At 49.2% G+C, this 17,535-nt stretch overlaps 1 protein-coding gene across 9 annotated transcripts in view; it reads left to right on the forward strand.

Moving 5' to 3' along the window:
* POGZ (pogo transposable element derived with ZNF domain) overlaps positions 1-17,535 on the forward strand; it is a 35,283-nt gene that overhangs the window by 14,541 nt on the left and 3,207 nt on the right. For 5 of the 9 annotated variants that reach the window (XM_063357583.1, XM_063357581.1, XM_063357582.1 and 2 more), the window contains 12 exons: positions 5,664-5,839; positions 6,734-6,842; positions 7,799-8,092; positions 8,907-9,113; positions 9,712-9,821; positions 10,218-10,552; positions 11,285-11,439; positions 11,967-12,067; positions 12,957-13,103; positions 14,043-14,177; positions 14,716-14,888; positions 15,460-15,600. In XM_063357583.1, coding sequence (XP_063213653.1) covers positions 5,664-5,839; positions 6,734-6,842; positions 7,799-8,092; positions 8,907-9,113; positions 9,712-9,821; positions 10,218-10,552; positions 11,285-11,439; positions 11,967-12,067; positions 12,957-13,103; positions 14,043-14,177; positions 14,716-14,888; positions 15,460-15,600 — 2,083 coding nt within the window. The remainder of the gene's footprint in view (positions 1-5,663; positions 5,840-6,733; positions 6,843-7,798; positions 8,093-8,906; positions 9,114-9,711; positions 9,822-10,217; positions 10,553-11,284; positions 11,440-11,966; positions 12,068-12,956; positions 13,104-14,042; positions 14,178-14,715; positions 14,889-15,459; positions 15,601-17,535) is intronic. The other 4 variants (XM_063357575.1, XM_063357576.1, XM_063357579.1 and 1 more) reach the window with 4 other exon arrangements.

Genomic DNA, 17,535 nt, shown 5'->3' on the forward strand with positions numbered 1-17,535 from the left:
TCATCTCTACGCTTCGGTTGTTCACGGTGCAGCGTAACGCGTTGGTGGGCTCAGCCCTAGCGTTCTTCTCTAGGAAGGTCACGCTGTTGTGAAGTGCAGATCGTCCGTATGGGGTTTCTGGAGTGTCAGATTAAAGGGCTTTGTCAGTCCAACCTCCCCCACGAACACACAGGGCACATGCGTCAAGAGTGGCTTCTCCTTTAGAGGGGAGCGTCTCTGCTGTGCTTGGTTGGGAGAGGCGATAAAGAAACTCCTCTTCTACATGTCTACACTCTGCCTTCCTGGTAGCATACTGGAGGTCGAGGAGGAGTTGAAGAAGTGTAGGAAGAGGCCTAGGATTCACAAGGATCGCTGGACTAAATGGGCCGTTCGGGAGGCTTGCTTCATCAACTGATGTGTAGGTCTAAATCCTTCTTCTCCAAGAAGCAAATTAAGCCATTTCCAGTGAGCTGCTTGGAAAATCGTACACTTAAGAGGCAGGAAGAGAATAGAGAAGAACACAGTTTGTTCTTTCCCAGCAGCTGACTTCTGCCCTGGTCTCCTCATTCTCCCTAGATGAAGTAGTGAATCTATGCACATCTGTCTTGAGCTGTGAGTTTAAAGTGCTCCGGGACCTGTGGAAACCTTACAAACCTCCTTGGAAACAACCTAAGAGAAGTACTGCACGCTCTTGGACATGCTGCTGCAGAAGGCTTGTCATTCTCGCTTATGAAAGTCTACCAAAGCCTGGAAAAAAAAAAAAAAAAAAATTTGGCATACAACTATGTCCATCCTGACCACACTGAAAAGAACCTGCAGTTTCTGGTAAGGAATTAAGAGTATTTCGATATGCTTCTGCTCTTGTTTTGCCTACTAACGATAGCATTTCAGGAGACAGCACCATGGCAGGGACCTGCCAAGTCCACACTGAGAGCAAAGAGTCAAAATCATTGGACTGATTCGACCAGAAGATCTTTGTCAACTGGTCTCTGCTTTAAAATGGACCTAAACCCACAGTCGTCTTTTGTTTGTTAGGCTAGTGCAAGTCTTCCCAGGTTATTTGTAGAGGCCAAAGGAGTGCCAGGAGTTGGAAACCTGACTGTCACGCTCCGTTTGAGGCCGCGTGGTGGCCTCTGGACTAACCACGAGATCATCGCAGCTTCAGTCTTCAGGATCCTCATGGAAGTTCCAGGGGCGATGTAAGACCCCTCATTTGCAGTCACAGACTTCCAGCGTTTGTCGAGGTCTCCACTCCTTGAAAGAACTGGGGATTGTGTGCCCCTCGTTAGCCAAGCGAGATCCTTGAGATGCTGAGGAGGAGAAAATGATCGGCTGGTGCTCTGGATTTGGGCCTTCATCAGATACTAGGTGGGACGTAAATGATGAGAACGTGATAGAACTATCCAAACATTTCTTTTTTTTTCTTTCTCCTCAACTTCTCTGTCTCTTCTTTGATAATTGCTGCTTTTCTTTTTTTTTTTTTTTTAATATTGTGAAGGGATTACCTCTCTGAATTATTTTTTTTTAAAGATTGCAAATCCAGGCTGTTTGTCTCGAGCTTTCATTCACTCCTTCCATCTTTCTTGTGTCCCTCTTCCGAGAGCTCGCTTTATAAAACAGCGAAGCCTGGAAGCACGGCCGCTCTTTCTTTTGGGACTGGAGGCAGCGTGCACAGGGTTCAGACGCTGGTGGGTTTGTCCTCGTTGGTTTTGATCCTAAAGAAGAAATTGTCACGAAGGCTGGCAGCCTATCTCGGACCATCCAGGCATCTCCATCCTCTGCCTCGGGGTGAGGTTACGTTTGCTGACTGATGCTTTTGGATTGACGCTTTCCACGCTCTGGAAGTGGGAACTGGTGTCTCTTTTCCAGCAGCCCCCCCTGCTGTCTCAGGCGCTTGAAAAAGTGAGGCGAGATGCAGTTGTGTGCCTTGGATCGGAACCTTCCGAGGTGCTTTCCATCACCCGGCTGTTTCTGCCTCGTATCATCTGCTTGGAAACCCTCGGATCGTGCAGCCTGGGGGCTGGCAGCCAGGCAGCAGCCAGGCTGGCGGTGTAAGGCATCTTCCATTGAAAGAAGCCGCTTTGGCTGTGGGTCAGAACATTTTGGCACGCAGCGGGTCTTTTCCTGGATTTACACAGTTGCAAAGGAAACATTTGCTGTTCGGGTACAGCAGCCCTTTCCTCCAACATTGGCAGTTTCAGCACTGTTGGACCATTTTGTGGCCCTGAGACAACCTGGGCTTTCTGTCAGCCTCGTGTCATACCGTGGTGTAGAACTGCGGTGGGAAGATTCCTGGGGGGCTTCCAGTATCGTGCCTCCCTCTGCCGATTTGGAAGCCCTTTGCCCTCGAGACATGGATTATAGTAGTAGTTGTGGGATTGAGGAACTTATTTTTTTGCCTTTCGCTTCCCTGAACTGCATGTGGCTTCACCATCTCGTGAAGTTGTGACTGCCAACAGTCCGTGCGCACTGCTAGAGTTACCCGGTGCTTTCCATCACCTGCAGATGAAAAAGGTATCCTGTTGCTTTGTGAGCTGCTGACTGCACGGGGCAAGCTTTCTACGACGGTCTGCCTCGGTGACTTTGTTGCGGTAGGCTGCAAGAAGTTGTTAAAGAAAAGCAAACTTTGCTTCTTCTGGTGCCTTTTTTTCCTTCTAATGTTTTTCCCTGCACAGTTGCTCAAGGGCCTTCCACGATCTACAACCACCCCCCAGGAAAACCCACATTAATCAGCTTCTGGTCATCCCAGTTTGCCCCGGCCCAGCAGACGCTACCAGCGGTTGGCTGTGTCCTTCGGACCGGATCCCGTTTGTCCCACGTGTGCTCTCCGTTCTGCAAGCTCTCACTTGCCAACCAGAGCAGGGCTGCCAACATTTGCACAGAATGAGGAAATTCAAACCCAGGAATGTTGCCCAGTTGCTTCTTGGGGCTAATGTCGCACCAAAACAAAGATCAGGAGAGTCTCCCGACTGCTGCCAATGTTTGCTGGCACCCGAGACGGGGAAGGCATCAGAAGGAACAGAAGAAATGATGAGAGAGGAGGCTGTGAACAAACGTTCTGGTGAAAGATGGGATGAAATGGTCTACAACCACCAAGGCACTGGTTCAGAGAACACGGAACAAACCTTCATTACCGACAAACACTAACTATGCTCACCTTTGTCATCGTGCCCCTTCAGTGGCCGGTCTGCTGGAGGATGGACACAGTTCTCTGCTCCCACGCACGGCCTTAGCTCCAGCTGTGGATCAAGCCAAGAACTAACCGTAAAGGTTGGCTGCTGCAGCTTCCATACACCCTCGGACAACACCAACTTCATCTCGCGGCCAGATGTCGTGTTTCCCACCAAAATCACTGCGCAGAGCGTGGGTGAGGGTCAGGGAGCAAATCAAACTGTGCAAGGAACGAGGTGATGTCTGTCCATGCCTGGCTCCTGCTCTGTAACTGATGGACGAGGACAGACCCTCGTGGCGCAGTTATGAGGCAGCTGTGTCCATAAGCAGCAAGTCTGCGGTAGACGTATATGGTGAAAATCCATCTGTGAAATCCCTCTGGGCGTGATGGTTGGTAATGCCGGTCTTGGAGCTCCTGACAGGTCCTAGGCACAATTGCAAGGAATTGAGCTAGTGCCGCTTAGCGTAAAGCGCGAGTTGCTGTCAAACAAGCAAATACTAAATAAAGTCTGTTAGTATAAAACCCCATGAAGATGTTTTAAGCGGAGTGGTTTTACTTCCGAGCGAAGCCGGCTGGGAGCACCCTCGCAGGCAGCGGCTCTCAACTGACACATGGTGTCCTGCTAAGCTGCAGGAACCTGGTTGTGTGCAAGTATCACAGAATCATCGAATTGTCAGGGTTGGAAGGGACCTTAAAGACCATCTGGTTCCAACCCCACTGCCGTGGGCAGGGACACCTCCCGCTAGATCAGGTTGCTCAGAGCCCCGTCCAGCCTGGCCTTAAAAACTTCCAGGGATGGGGCTTCCACCCCCTCTCTGGGCAACCTGGGCCAGTGTCTCCCCACCCTCACGGTGAAGAACTTCTTCCTAACGTCCAGTCTGAATTGACCCAGCTCTAGTGTTAACCCATTCCCTCTAGTCCTACCGTGACCTGACATCCTAAAAAGTCCCTCCCCAGCTTTCTTGTAGGCCCCCTTCAGATCCTGGTAGGCCACTGTAAGGTCTCCTCGGAGCCTTCTTTTCTCCAGACTGAACAACCCCAACTCTGTCCCCGTAGGAGAGGTGCTCCAGCCCTCTGATCATCCTCGTGGCCCTTCTCTGGACACGTTCCAGCGTGTCCCTATCTCTCTTGTCGTAGAGGCTCCAGAATTGGAGGCGAGACTCCAGGCGGGGTCTCACGAGAGTGGAGTAGAGGGGGAGAATCACCTCCCTCGACCTGCTGGCCACGCTTCTCCCCATGGAGCCCAGGGTATGATGGGCTTTCTGGGCTGCGAGTGCACACTGACGGCTCATGTGGAGCCTCTCCTCCACCGGTCCCCCCAAGTCCTTCTCTTCAGGCCAGTCGCTGCCCAGCCTGTATCGGTGCTTGGGATTGCCCCGACCCAGATGGAGGACCTTGCACTTGGTCTTGTTGAACTTCATGAGGTTTGTTTGGCCCACCTCTCCAGCCTGTCAAGGTCCCTCTGGATGGCATCCCTTCCCTCCAGCGTGTCAGCTGTCCCACACAGCTTGGTGTCGTCGGCAAACTTGCTGAGGGCACACTCAATCCCACTGTCCATGTCGCTGACGAAGATGTTAAACAAGACTGGTCCCATTGCTGATCCTTGAGGGACTCCACCTGTCTGAAGGTGCTCTCGTAGGTGCTCTGAAGGTGCTCTTGTACCAAAGGACTTGTGTGAGATATCTCATGTGTTGTGTGATATTAGGGTTGTTGAGTTTAGCAGGTAAAACTACCATCTTTTCCCTGTCTTCACCTCTTTTTCAAGCAGGGTGTTTCGCTTCTGAATCAAGAGAATAAGCTCTTTGAACCATTAGAAGATGTTCTTGTGACACAGGCTGCGCATCATGACTTCAGTATGATCCAGATGTTTTTAGTCTCTTTGCTTTTTTTTTTTTCCTTCTTTTGTTGAAGTTTGTCTGCTGCTTCGTGAAGATTCAGGCCCGTAGTCCTCTTTCTATCCGAGGATGCTGAAGATAACTTTAGGTTATTTCAGAATTCTTGTGACCTGGATAATTAAAGCCCTGGGCCCACAGTGGTGTCCCTGACGGTCTGCGATTGTCCATGCTGTTCAGAAACTTTCCGTGTGGCTCTGCCTCTAGTACCCATCCTATGCCAGGGGTTGGAGTGGCTCAGTGTAAGTTTTCCCGGTCTCTGACAGCAGGTGAATTTTTACTTCGTAGTTAATGAGACTAGAAAAAATATTTCCTCTAGCTGCTGTGGCTGTGTTCAAAGGGCACATAGGAGCCAGAGTAATCAGTCTCTGAGGTTGCTCAAGGCTCAGGGATTTGAACACCTACTTCCTAGGCAGCTTGGAAAATCCTAGTCTAAATATGAACAGTAAAACAACATATAGACGGGTTGGATAGTTCCACAAGTTGACTTTGAAAGCATGCTCTGGAGAACTCGTTCCAATTCCGAAGACTAAAATTACCGGCTGAGCACGTGTGAGAAGGAGCAGCAGCCTTTTGACCTGAGAAATGTGACTTTTGCCGTGTTTCTGTTTTTCTTCCAGCTGGCAATCCTCTCGTTCAGCAGAGTGGCCAGCCACTAATCCTCACCCAGAACCCAGCCTCGGGTCTGGGCACGATGGTGACTCAGCCAGTGTTACGACCTGTACAGATCATGCAGAACGCCAATCACGTCACCAATTCTCCAGTGACCAGCCAGCCCATCTTCATAACGACCCAGGTGAGCGCCCTTCCAGCCAGGACGGCCGAGGCAGGAGATCTGCCGCGCTCATCCGTGGAAGAATGTTCTCTGGTCGGAAATGATCAGACGCCTGCTTCAGTTTTTCTTGAGCCCTTTAGTGGATGTTGCACTTGAGCTGAAATCTGTTGGGTTTTTGCTTTTTTAATTTATGTAGATTTAGAAGTAGCTTTGTTTGGAAATAGCTCGTGTTCCTAGTCGTTTTGCAGTCGGATCTCACTGGAGAAAGCTGGCCACGTTCCACACCTCAGCAGGTCCTGTGGGACTTCCCACTGGCTCTCACTGGTGGGCTTACCAGTAGAGCCCAGCTCCCTGCTGTGGGTGGGTCTGTCCAATCTGCGTGAATTTGACATTGCTGAGTGCTTACGTACTTCATTTTATTTTCCTGGGAAACGTGCAGGTAATTTTTTAGATGTCCGCTGGCTTCTTGGAGCATTTGCCTGGGGAAGCGCTCCTACGAAACGCGTGCCCGTGTTCACCAGAGCTCCTGCTTTTAAAACAAGAAAAAAAAAATAAATTAAAAAATCCGCCTTTGCGTGTTGCAAATTTTTCTATCCCAGGAAACTACTTCTGCTTCAAATATGGGTTAATAAATTGTTTCAAGAGCTGGGAGAAGATTTCTGTAGGTGCTTCGGGAAGGAGGGACTGAGAGTGGAGGCTGTATATCGAATGTTGTGGAGCATAAGGAAGGTGGCCCTGCTGTTGGGTAAGGCGCTGGCTGGGAACAGCATGGCCTCATAGCTCAATTGATCTGCAGGTGATAGCGCTGCGGGGCTTTTTTAGTTTGTTTATTTGTTTTTTGGGCTAGAAGACTCGGAGTGAAAGCGCTTCAGATACGCTCGGTGCGTTGATGGTAACGGTGCTGTTTGACTGCAGGGATTTCCCGTGAGGAACGTGCGGCCTGTACAAAACACAATGAACCAAGTTGGAATTGTTCTCAACGTACAGCAAGGTCAGACAGTTAGACCCATCACCCTCGTCCCAGGTAAGGACTGAAACAAGCCAAAGCCACTGTCCTGTTCCTTTATAGAGTAGCAAGCGTTAAAAAAAAATAATATTTGAAACCTGTATTTCACCGGCGCATCTAGTGGCTCTAAAGAAGGGGGTTCAGTTCTGTAGCAGGTGAGATTTATCTGTGTTTGTGGCTGTGATTCTGCTAGTCATATTGCAGCAGAGAGTGGGCCCTTTGATCGTAGTAACGAACCAGTTTGCAGAGTCGGGAACTTCCAGCTGGAAGGAATGTCTGCCTCACAGGGCTCCGTATAAATCCAGCCTCTCCAAAAAGCCTCCTCAGTTAACTCTAATGTCAAGATCCCAGCCCATGAGCGCCCCGCTTCCTTCCTTAAGTCTCCCCATGCCATGTGAGTGCTCCCCAACTGCCTGGAAGCCAAACCTCACCCTGAGGATGATTTTTCTAACGCTGACTTCTGCTGCCAGGTCGTGTCACGCACCATCAGAAAGACCAAGAGCCCATGCGTCGCCAGAAACCTGCCTTAAACAAAGCAACAGTGCTAGCGAGGAGTCACCTCTCGCTCTCCCCAGAACACATCTCCAAAGCCTCATATCGCAAACTAATTTGCAACTGTGGGATCACCCTTGTCCTGCCGTAAGAAACCTTCCATGGGTTTCCGTTGGACCTAGTGACTAGGACTATGAGCCCCATGAAAGTCGGTGGGATTTATGCTCGTAAGATACTTAGGCCTTTTGGAAAATTCCACCTAAAAAAACCTTATGAATACAGTCTTCGCTCTGTCTGCATCCGTGTTCAGTTTTAGTCTGCTTGGGAAGTGAAATTAAGGTGCTCAGCTTTTAAAATTTCTACTGGAATTAGCTTCCACCGGGAGCTCAGCAGTGTTGGAAAATAGGTTGCACTCAGGTGTTACTGCAAAGGAATGGAATTCGAGTACGCGATCTACCTTGTTTCTTCCTTTGTTTTTGAAGCCCCAGGTACCCAGTTTGTTAAACCAACGGTCGGAGTTCCTCAGGTGTTCTCTCAAATGGCCCAGGTGAGACCAGGTACAACCATGCCGGTCCGACCCACCACCAACACTTTCACTACGGTCATTCCGGCCACGCTCACCATCAGGAGCACTGTGCCACAGTCCCAGGCGCAGCAGCAAAGTAAGTCCACTCCCAGCACCTCCACAACTCCTACTGCAACGCAGCCAACACCACTTGGACAGTTAACTGTGCAGCAGCCAGGGCAGTCCAGTCAAGCTACTAACCCCAAATTAGGTAAGACTTGCCATGGAAAAGCAAGGGGACTCGAGTGTATGACACTGTCTATATTCTCGTCTTCAAACATACGGCGTAGCAGCTAAAAGACAGAACTTGAGTCAGAACTCCTGGGTTCTATTTTTGCCTCTCTTCGCTGACTCACGCTTCAGCTCTCTTTACCAACCTGGAAAATGAGGATAATCCCGCCACCGTGTCCAGTTTGGTTTGAGAACTAGTTAAATTTTGGTTTGTAGAATGTTGTGAGACCATCAACTAGAAGTCCCCCAAAGTGAAAAATACTATTTGTTAATCACTTGTATTTTTTTGAAAGGTGAAGTTAAATAGATGGTGACCACAAGCAGAAACTAACTGTGTTGCGTCTTTTTTTTTTTTTTTTTGAACGTTGGCTGAATGCATGAGTGAAATGATTGCTCAAGAGTAGTGACAAACAATTTAAAAAGGAAAAAAAAAATACTTCTTCACGCAGCAACTAGTCAGGTTATTTTTAGCTTTAAGTGGCCATAATCATATACAGCTGCATTTAGAAAAGAAATACAAATAATTTTCGTGACCATCAGCATCCTGTTCAGTTCATGGCGGGGCATGGCTCCTATCTTGGAGTGTTATCCAGAAGGCTGAGGAAATTCCCTTTCCCAGCCTTGCCGGCCTTCGCATCCCTGGATGGGATAATCGACGGCTTAGTCGTCTCCGGGGCAGACTGGAGGTAGAAGAGCGAGAGACGAGGCATCTTAGAGGGGGGCGGGATTCACAGAGTGGATCAGATCTTACTGAGTCCTTATTAGTGTTCTTCTGCCATCCATTCCCTCGGCAGTGAGTATTGCGAGCTTTGTGACTGTAAAGAGGCCTGGAGTGACTGGGGAGAACAGCAATGAGGTTGCTAAGCTAGTGAATACCCTGAACACCATTCCTTCGTTAGGACAGAGCCCTGGCCCGCTGGTGGTTTCCAACAGCAGCCCTGTGCACGGTTCCCAGAGATCCAGCGTTTCAGAGTCGTCGTCGTCATCGTCGTCATTAAAAGGTACGGGCTGCAGCAGCTGTCTTGGCTCGACTGATGCTGCTGAGGGTTCAGAAGTTTATTTTCTGCAGTAAAAAACCAAAACGCTAACCTGTAACCGCTGAGATTTCACAATAGGGACAAACACTTGAAAAGCTTTGCTGTTAATTTCTCCATCTTTATCTGTACGTTTTTGTCCAGGGATTAGATTTTGTTACGGATATCTGCTTGCATACGTTACTTTACATTCAGAATTATTGGTGTGCACGCTGCCGTCTTGGAAATACACAGACCTCAAATACTCTACACAAGGAAGCAAAAGGATAAAATCCTTGCTTCTCTTCTTCCAAAGGGAGCACCTTCTTAAGGTGTTGACCTCTCTCAGTCTAGTTAGTAGTTCAAAGTCCAGCTCTCGAAACTAAAGTATTTCAGTGTGCCAAAAAGATGAGATGTGGTGTTAAGGGATATGGTGTAAGGGAGGACTTTGTAGAGTGGAGTTGATGGTTGGACTCGATGATCCCAAGGGTCTTTTCCAACCTAAATGATTCTATGAGTCTGTGATTGCCTAGATTTAGGATGAAATGTAAGGATTCCAGTTTTTTGTGTGTTTTTCCTGTTGCAGTCAGTTCATCTCCTATTCCCACATTCGACTTGCAAGATGGTGGCAGGAAGGTCTGCCCAAGGTGTGATGCTCAGTTTCGAGTCACCGAAGCTTTAAGAGGACACATGTGTGTAAGTACCCATTCTGAGATGAGCAGCTAACGGATAATTGCTTGTAACTGTGGGGTGCAAAGAATAGTTGTTCTCCCTAGATCAGGGGCTCCTGTGAAAAGGAAGAGTGTGACCAGGAGAAAGTGAGCGGCAAAGGAGAGGCCTCTGGAAGACCTTCCGCAGCGTCTCTCGCTGGAACTAGGCAGGACTTTAGTTTTATGTCCTGCTGGTGCCAGGAGATGCGTTCATTTTCTAATCTTACTCAGCAATAAACAATCAAACCAGAAAAATGGATACTGAATCTGCGTTACCCGTTCCTGGAGTTCCGGCTAGTCCTTGTCTGCTAATAGTATGTATAGTTCTGCCTAGATACAGTTTAACTGTTGGGGATTTCTTGTTTTGTTTTTTTCCTTTTAGTACTGCTGCCCTGAAATGGTTGAATTCCTCAAGAAAAGAAAATCTCTAGAATCTGAACCAAATATTCAATCTGCAAAGCCTCCGTCTCCAGAAAAAACTACAGCTGTTGCTTCACCACCCTCTTCTACTCCTATCCCTGCCCTGTCCCCGCCTGCTAAAGCTCCAGAGCCAAGTGAAAACGTAGTTGACTCGTCCCAAAGTAAGCTCATTATGTTGGTAGATGATTTCTACTACGGCAGAGATGGTGGCAAAGTGAGCCAGCTCCTGAACTTCCCCAAGGTTCCAACTTCCTTCAGGTGTCCACACTGCACCAAGAGGCTAAAGAACAACATACGGTAAGAGGACCGCGAGGTCCGCAAAAACAGGCGGCGGGGTTCTGATCCCTCTGATCTGCAGAAGTACAAATGAGGTGTAAGCATCAGCCTCTGGAGCCCTACAGCTTCCCCGTCCTGTAGCTTAAGACCAGAACTGAAACACAGAAGGGAGAGATTTGTCCATTGTCAGACGGTTCAATCCGGGGAAAAAGTCGTAAGACGACCGCGCGGTTAGAATAATTGCCTTTACGTTCTTCAGCAGAGACGCCTCATTTGCTCATCGCTGGTCTCGCTAGATAATAGGAAATAATTCGTCTTGACGAACTGCTGTTCTCATCTTGATTCAATGCGTTTTACAACAGAAGGAGAAAATATTTTTTTATGAAATAATGTCTTCTTCTGAGCCATCCCCTCCGTGATAACTGGGCCACTGATGTTTTCTTCTAAGTCGAAATGTTTTGTTGTCATCAGTGGAGTGGCTGGTTGGGGTCAGAAGTGCTCCAAAGCAAGCGGCAGAGCCCCTTGTTCTCACAGCAAAACCTGTTCTCATGCTTCCCCTGGACTTAGGGAGCGGGAGGCTGCTGGGGAGGAGGAGATTTTGCTTCCTTTTGATGGGAAGAGCGAGAAGTAAACATCTTAATGCTGTTAAAAAAAACCCCAAAACCTTCCGGTGCGGTGTTTGTAATGCTTTCGGGGTTACGGGTGCAAAATGTGTGGATTTCTGTTCACGCCCTCTCTCTTCACCTCCGTAAGGTTTATGAACCACATGAAGCACCACGTTGAACTGGACCAGCAGAACGGGGAGGTGGATGTCCACACCATCTGCCAGCATTGTTACAGACAGTTCTCCACTCCGTTTCAGCTGCAGTGTCACTTAGAGAACGTCCACAGTCCCTATGAGTCAACAAGTAAGTCGATTGTGCTGCTGTTTGTTTAGGTTTGAGAGGGTTTGTGTCTCGTATTAACTGCAGGTCTGCTGAGAAAGGAGCGTCCGTTCTGCCTTGCCCCTTGGTGCGTCGGTTTGGTAGGCCAGCAGAAAAATCCATCTAAATGACGTTTCTGCAAACTTACTGTCAGGAGTGTTTTAAAGATCGAGTTCAATAATAATGTCATGGTGGAACTTAATTTTGACCAGTAGGTTGACGTCTGGTTTAAAATCGCTTGCGGTTTCCTTGTTGGGGCGTCTTCCTACGCTTTGTACCTGCCGTTTTGTTTAAGAGAGTTTTTGCTGCTTTTTGGAAACCTCTCGGAATATATCTTGTTGTCTACCCAATTCCAAGAATTGAGAGGTAGTTTTGGGGGGGTTTTTTTGGTTGGTTGGTTGGTTTTCTTTTTTTTTTTGTAAAGTTACTACACTACCAGTCGCAAGTTTCTTTGGTATGTTTTAACAGGGTTTTGTCCCCCGGCCGTTACCTGCTTTTCCTTTCTTTTGCAGCAAAGTGCAAGATTTGCGAGTGGGCGTTTGAGAGCGAGCCGATGTTCCTACAGCACATGAAGGACACTCACAAGCCTGGGGAGATGCCCTACGTTTGTCAGGTATTCGGGGTGGTTTAGGGGCTGGGCTCCCTCAACGCATACTGTAGAATAAGAGGAAATCTGGCGCTTTTCAGCAATGTCTGTGGCCTACAGGGGTCCAGAACAGAGGTGGGCCACAAACACACGTGCGGAGCCCACTGCGGTTTTTCCAGGTGTGCAATTAGAGAACTCCAGTGGCTCTTAGGGCAGCACGAGTAGCTTCACGTTTGTTTGCCACCGATTCCCAGCGCTCTGAAGCTGGCTCAGCTTCATAGACGTTTGTTGAGACCCAGTGGCATTCAGGGCCTAATTTTTTCTTTCCTCCCAGGGCCTGCAGGCAAATGGCTGTGCCATAAAGAGAAGTTGTCACTCTGGAGCAGATGAGATTGTGTTGCTTGTGTGATACCTTTCCTTGACACTCTGTTGCCATGAGATCTGTGCTTGCGTGGATTCTGAACGTGTCATCTCCACCCAGAGGTCCTAAATTGCCCCTCCAAAAATTAAAAACAGAGAAGAAACTTCTAAAATACATTATGTTAAAACAGATTATGTTCCAGATTGTACATTTTACATAGACCCTGAAGAAACTGCTCTTTAGTATATTCCTACTGCTTTGTATTGACTGTCTCTCCCTTTTTTCTTTTTTTTCTTGGATCTGGAGCTTGAATTGTCACTACTTTCTTTTTATACAAGTAGTTCAAATGCGTTCCTCCCAAACTACTCTGAATACGCGCTGCTTGATTTAGTATCCCACAGTTGGAATAGGCTGGCAGGTTCTTTAGGGCCTGGTTCCTAAACTCCACCGACCAGTGTCTTTGGGGGTTGCTGTGAAGATCTCCGTGCTGCAGTGGTGGACGTGAGACAGATTCCCGTGTTATTTCCCCACTAATGTTTCCGTCCCCTCGTCTAGGTCTGCCAGTATCGTTCATCACTCTATTCTGAAGTGGATAGCCATTTCCGAATGATCCACGAAGACACGCGGCACCTGCTCTGCCCTTACTGTCTCAAGGTCTTTAAGAACGGCAATGCCTTCCAGCAGCACTTCATGAGGCATCAGGTACCGCCGCCGGGGCTTCCCCCTCCACAGAGGTTCTGGGGGACCGTAAGCATCCGCTTAGTTGAGCGTTTGCTTGGAATAAAAACCCGAAAGAAAGAAAACTTGGTTGAAAGAGGGGTTTTAGTAGATGCTGTATCCACTCCGTAACAAATGCGATTTTGCCTGCTGTCATTCCAGACCTTTCATAGGGACTGTGCTGAAGAGAAGAGGCATTGCTCCTTCGGGAGCGGCGCACATTGTTGTTACTTAGCAGGAAAAAGCATGTTTTGCTGGACTGTGTTTGCTTCCTGGGATGATTAACCAACAGTGGGCTCTGTGTGTTCATTTGGGTTTTAAATTTTTTGATCTCCAGGTAATAAATAAGTAAATAACACTGTGTGCGCACAAATGAATGTAATTTCTGTAGCTGGGTGTTCTGTTCCCGTATACGTTGGCTGTATTGACAACATATTTTACGTGGGTGGAGCTGAAGTGTGCTTTCAGAATATAGAAACGCGGCGCTCTCGCCGAGTGCCTGGGTTGATTTGCCCCCGAAGTCCCCCGCTGCCTCCCCGAGAGGCGGAGGCAGGGCGGCTTTGGAAGGAAAAGTTGCCCCACGCGCCGCTCTCCTCCTCTGCCTTACTTGGCCTCGAACGAGCTGAGGAAGGCTTGTTCCGTGGCACTTCCAGGTCTCGGTGTCTCCACAGAGCCTGGTGATTTTAATTAAAAACCAAAACAAACAAAAAATTTAAAACCGAAACACCCAAGATACGGGGCTTGGCGGGGAGGGACTTTCAGATGTTAAGGAACAGCGGGGCTGCCTTTGGTTTCGAAGGGGAGAAAAGTGATTTTTTTTGTTGTTGTTCTTCTCCTTTTTTCTTTATTTTAAACAAAAACCCCTGCTGGGTGGTGACTTCTGTTTCTCTAAAATGAAATATATTTCATTTGCATTTGCTTTAGAAGAAGAGTGTTTATCACTGCAACAAGTGTAGACTCCAGTTCATATTTGCCAAGGATAAAATTGAACACAAGCTGCAGCACCACAAAACTTTCCGAAAGCCCAAACAATTAGAAGGATTGAAACCTGGAACCAAGGTGAGAAATCCCAAGTTAACAGCAGGCCTCTCTCCTCTCTTTCCTCAGGAAACGCCCGTAGCGTCTGTATTGGTGTGTATTTATTAAGTGCTGCAAAACTGATGTTTGCTTCGTCTGCATCACTTAAACCACACTCACGGGGACAGGAAAAACACTCCGTGTTCTGGCCCTGTGGTGTGCGATTAGTTAATCGGATGCTTCACAGAAACAATAAGTGAGAGAGAGGAGGTGTGAGTGGCACGGCGGAGCTTAAAATCTCCTAACTAAGGTATCTACAAGTGACGGTGTCTGAACTAGTTGTCTGGACGCTGTCTGGACGCCCTCTGGAGCCATTAGGGACAAACAGGCACTTCTGGGGCTCAAGGCGTTGTCCTCTTCTATGCCAGCGCTGCCCTGGGTGGGACGAGGGGTGTCCCAGGAGCACCTCTTCGTTCTCTGCCAAGAGCCTGAAGGACTGCTCCAAACGGAGGAGTCCGCGTGGGATAGATGGCTTCTGCCCTTGCGTCTGAGGAGGTTTGGGTCTGTCCGTTTTCTGCAGGTTACGATCAGGGCATCCAGAGGACAGCCGCGCACAGTGCCAATATCGTCCAACGACATGCCGCAGGGCCCTGGGCAGGAAACCGCTCCGCTGTCGTCTTCTACCGATCCCCAGCCCATCTTCCTGTACCCGCCTGTCCAGAGGAACGTCCAGAAGAGAGCGGTCAAAAAAATGTCAGAACTTTTTGCTAAATTACAAATTTTAAAAGTTTGGGTTTTTTTGTTGTTTTTTTTTTTTTTTAAGGAAACGTGGTTAGCTTTTTAATGCCGCGGTGATGGGTAATAACAATCCTCGGCACTGGGCAGCTCTGTCTTACTGTTGCCAGGGAAACTTTGTGCCAGGAGAATCAGCTTCCCACAAAACCGGGATTCAGTCATGTTATGAAAGCCCGTGAGGTGAAACTGCGAAATACAGAATTAGCTAGGCGCTTTTGTAGAAACAGTGGAATTTCATCAGCCTGAGGGCTTGCTGCCCATCCTCTGTCCTGCTGCCTTGTCTTTGATATTTTAATTAATTAATTTATTTATTATCCACTCTTGGATTATACACTCCCGACTACAGCAAGTGGGAAATGTTTAGCCTGGCACCGAGGCACCCTAGGAAGCCAGGGGGCGAGATGAGACTAGTTCGACGTCAGACTTCTGAAAGTTTTACATCTCATTAAGTTCTTTTCTGTTCTGATTATTACGACTCTGAAGATGCCGGTTCAGACACTAATGACGATACCCTCCCCCTTCTCTTCAGGAGCGTCCTGGGGAGACAGACCTGCCTGGAGTGCAGCTTCGAAATCCCCGACTTCCCGAACCACTTCCCCACCTACGTGCACTGCTCGCTGTGTCGCTACAGCACCTGCTGCTCCAGAGCTTACGCCAACCACATGATCAAGTAGGTGGGATGCAGGATGCTCTGAGCATCCGTGGTAGAAATTCCTCCTGCCTGGTGCAGCAGCACCGCTGGGTCTGGGTCTGCACTGTAAGAAAGGGGGATGGGGGGATGGATGGCAAGGTGCCTGGGGACTGGAGGGAAGCCAGCGGCACTCCAGTCTTCAAAAAGGGCAAGAAGGAGGAGCCGGGGAACTACAGGCCGGTCAGCCTCACCTCCATCCCTGGAAAGGTGACGGAACAGCTCCTTTTGGGCGTCATCTCAAGGCATGTGGAGGAAAGGAAAGCTATCAGAAGTAGTCAATATGGATTCACCAAGGGGAAATCATGTCTGAGTAATCCGATAGCCTTCTATGGTGGCAGGACTGGATGGATAGATGAAGGGAGGGCGGTGGACGGGGTCTGCCTTGACTTCAGCAAGGCGTTTGTCACGGTCTCCCACAGCATCCTCATAGGGAAGCTTAGGAAGCGTGGGTTAGATGAATGGACAGTGGGGTGGATAGAAAACTGGTTGAAAGACAGAGCTCAGAGGGTTGTGACTGGGGGCACAGAGTCTAGTTGGAGGTCAGTGAGGAGTGGTGTTCCCCAGGGGTCAGTACTGGCTCCAGTCCTCTTCAATATCTTCATCAGTGACCTGCATGAAGGGACAGAGCGCACCCTCGGCAAGTTCGCCGATGACACAGAGCTGGGGGGCGGTGGCTGACACAGCAGAAGGCCGTGCCACCATCCAGAGAGACCGGGACAGGCTGGAGAGTTGGGTGGAGAGAAACCTTATGAAATTCAACCAGGGCAAGTGCAGGGTGCTGCACCTGGGGAGGGATAACGCCCCGCACCAGGACAGGCTGGGGGTGACCTGCTGGAGAGCAGCTCTGCGGAAAGAGACCTGGGAGTCCTGGGGGACAATGGGATGGCCACGAGCCAGCGATGGGCCCTTGTGGCCAAGAAGGCCAGTGGCATCCTGGGGGGCATCCAGAAGAGTGTGGCCAGCAGGTGGAGGGAGGTCATCCTCCCCCTCTGCTCTGCCCTGGGGAGGCCGCGTCTGGAGCACTGTGTCCAGCTCCCTGGTTCAAGAAGGACAGGGAAGTGCTGGAGGGGGGACAGCAAAGGGCTACCAAGATGGTGAGGGGTCTGGGACACCTCTCTGATGAGGAAAGGCTGAGGGACTTGGGGCTCTTCAGTCTGGAAAAAAGACGACTGAGGGGGGAACCTTATCAATGCTTATAAATACTTCAAGGGGGGGTGGCAGGAGGATGGGGCCGGGCTCTTCTCAGTGGTGCCCAGTGACAGGACAAGGGGTAACGGGCACAAGCTTGATCATGGGAAGTTCCATCTCAACACGAGGAGGAGCTTCTTGACTTTGAGGGTGGCAGAGCCCTGGCACAGGCTGCCCAGAGAGGTGGGGGAGTCTCCGTCTCCGGAGACATCCCAAACCCGCCTGGACGCGTTCCTGTGCCCCCTGCTCTGGCAGGGGCTGGGACTGGGTGATCTCCAGAGGTCCCTTCCGACCCCTGCCGGTCTGGGATTCTGTGGAATTCCAGTTCACTGCGGTGGTTTGTAAGACACCGTCCGGTATGGGCACAGACATGGCTGCTGGCTTTCGAATGAGAGGAGAAAACAGCGCGCAAGAGCTAAGGTTCATTCCGAGCTATCACTATTGTAGCTAATGACGCGTACTGCGCGCTGCTGCAGAAAACTGACATTTTTTCCATGCTTTTAGGGTTTCCTGCAAAATTCTCAGATGTAACAACTGAAAAAGTTTAAAAAGGAAAAAAAAAAAAAAATAAAAATACCATGCCCTCTGTGGTCTGTGCAGGACCGTGGATAGACCACAGAAGAGGATGGCAGAGCAGTTACTCCAAAATCTGGGCGTTTTCAAACGTTACCGTACAGTTGTTCTTATTTGGACACAGAGTTTTCATTTCCTTGAATACCGTACCGG

This window comes from Chroicocephalus ridibundus, chromosome 21, assembly GCF_963924245.1.
Source record: "Chroicocephalus ridibundus chromosome 21, bChrRid1.1, whole genome shotgun sequence".
NCBI lineage: Eukaryota > Metazoa > Chordata > Aves > Charadriiformes > Laridae > Chroicocephalus > Chroicocephalus ridibundus.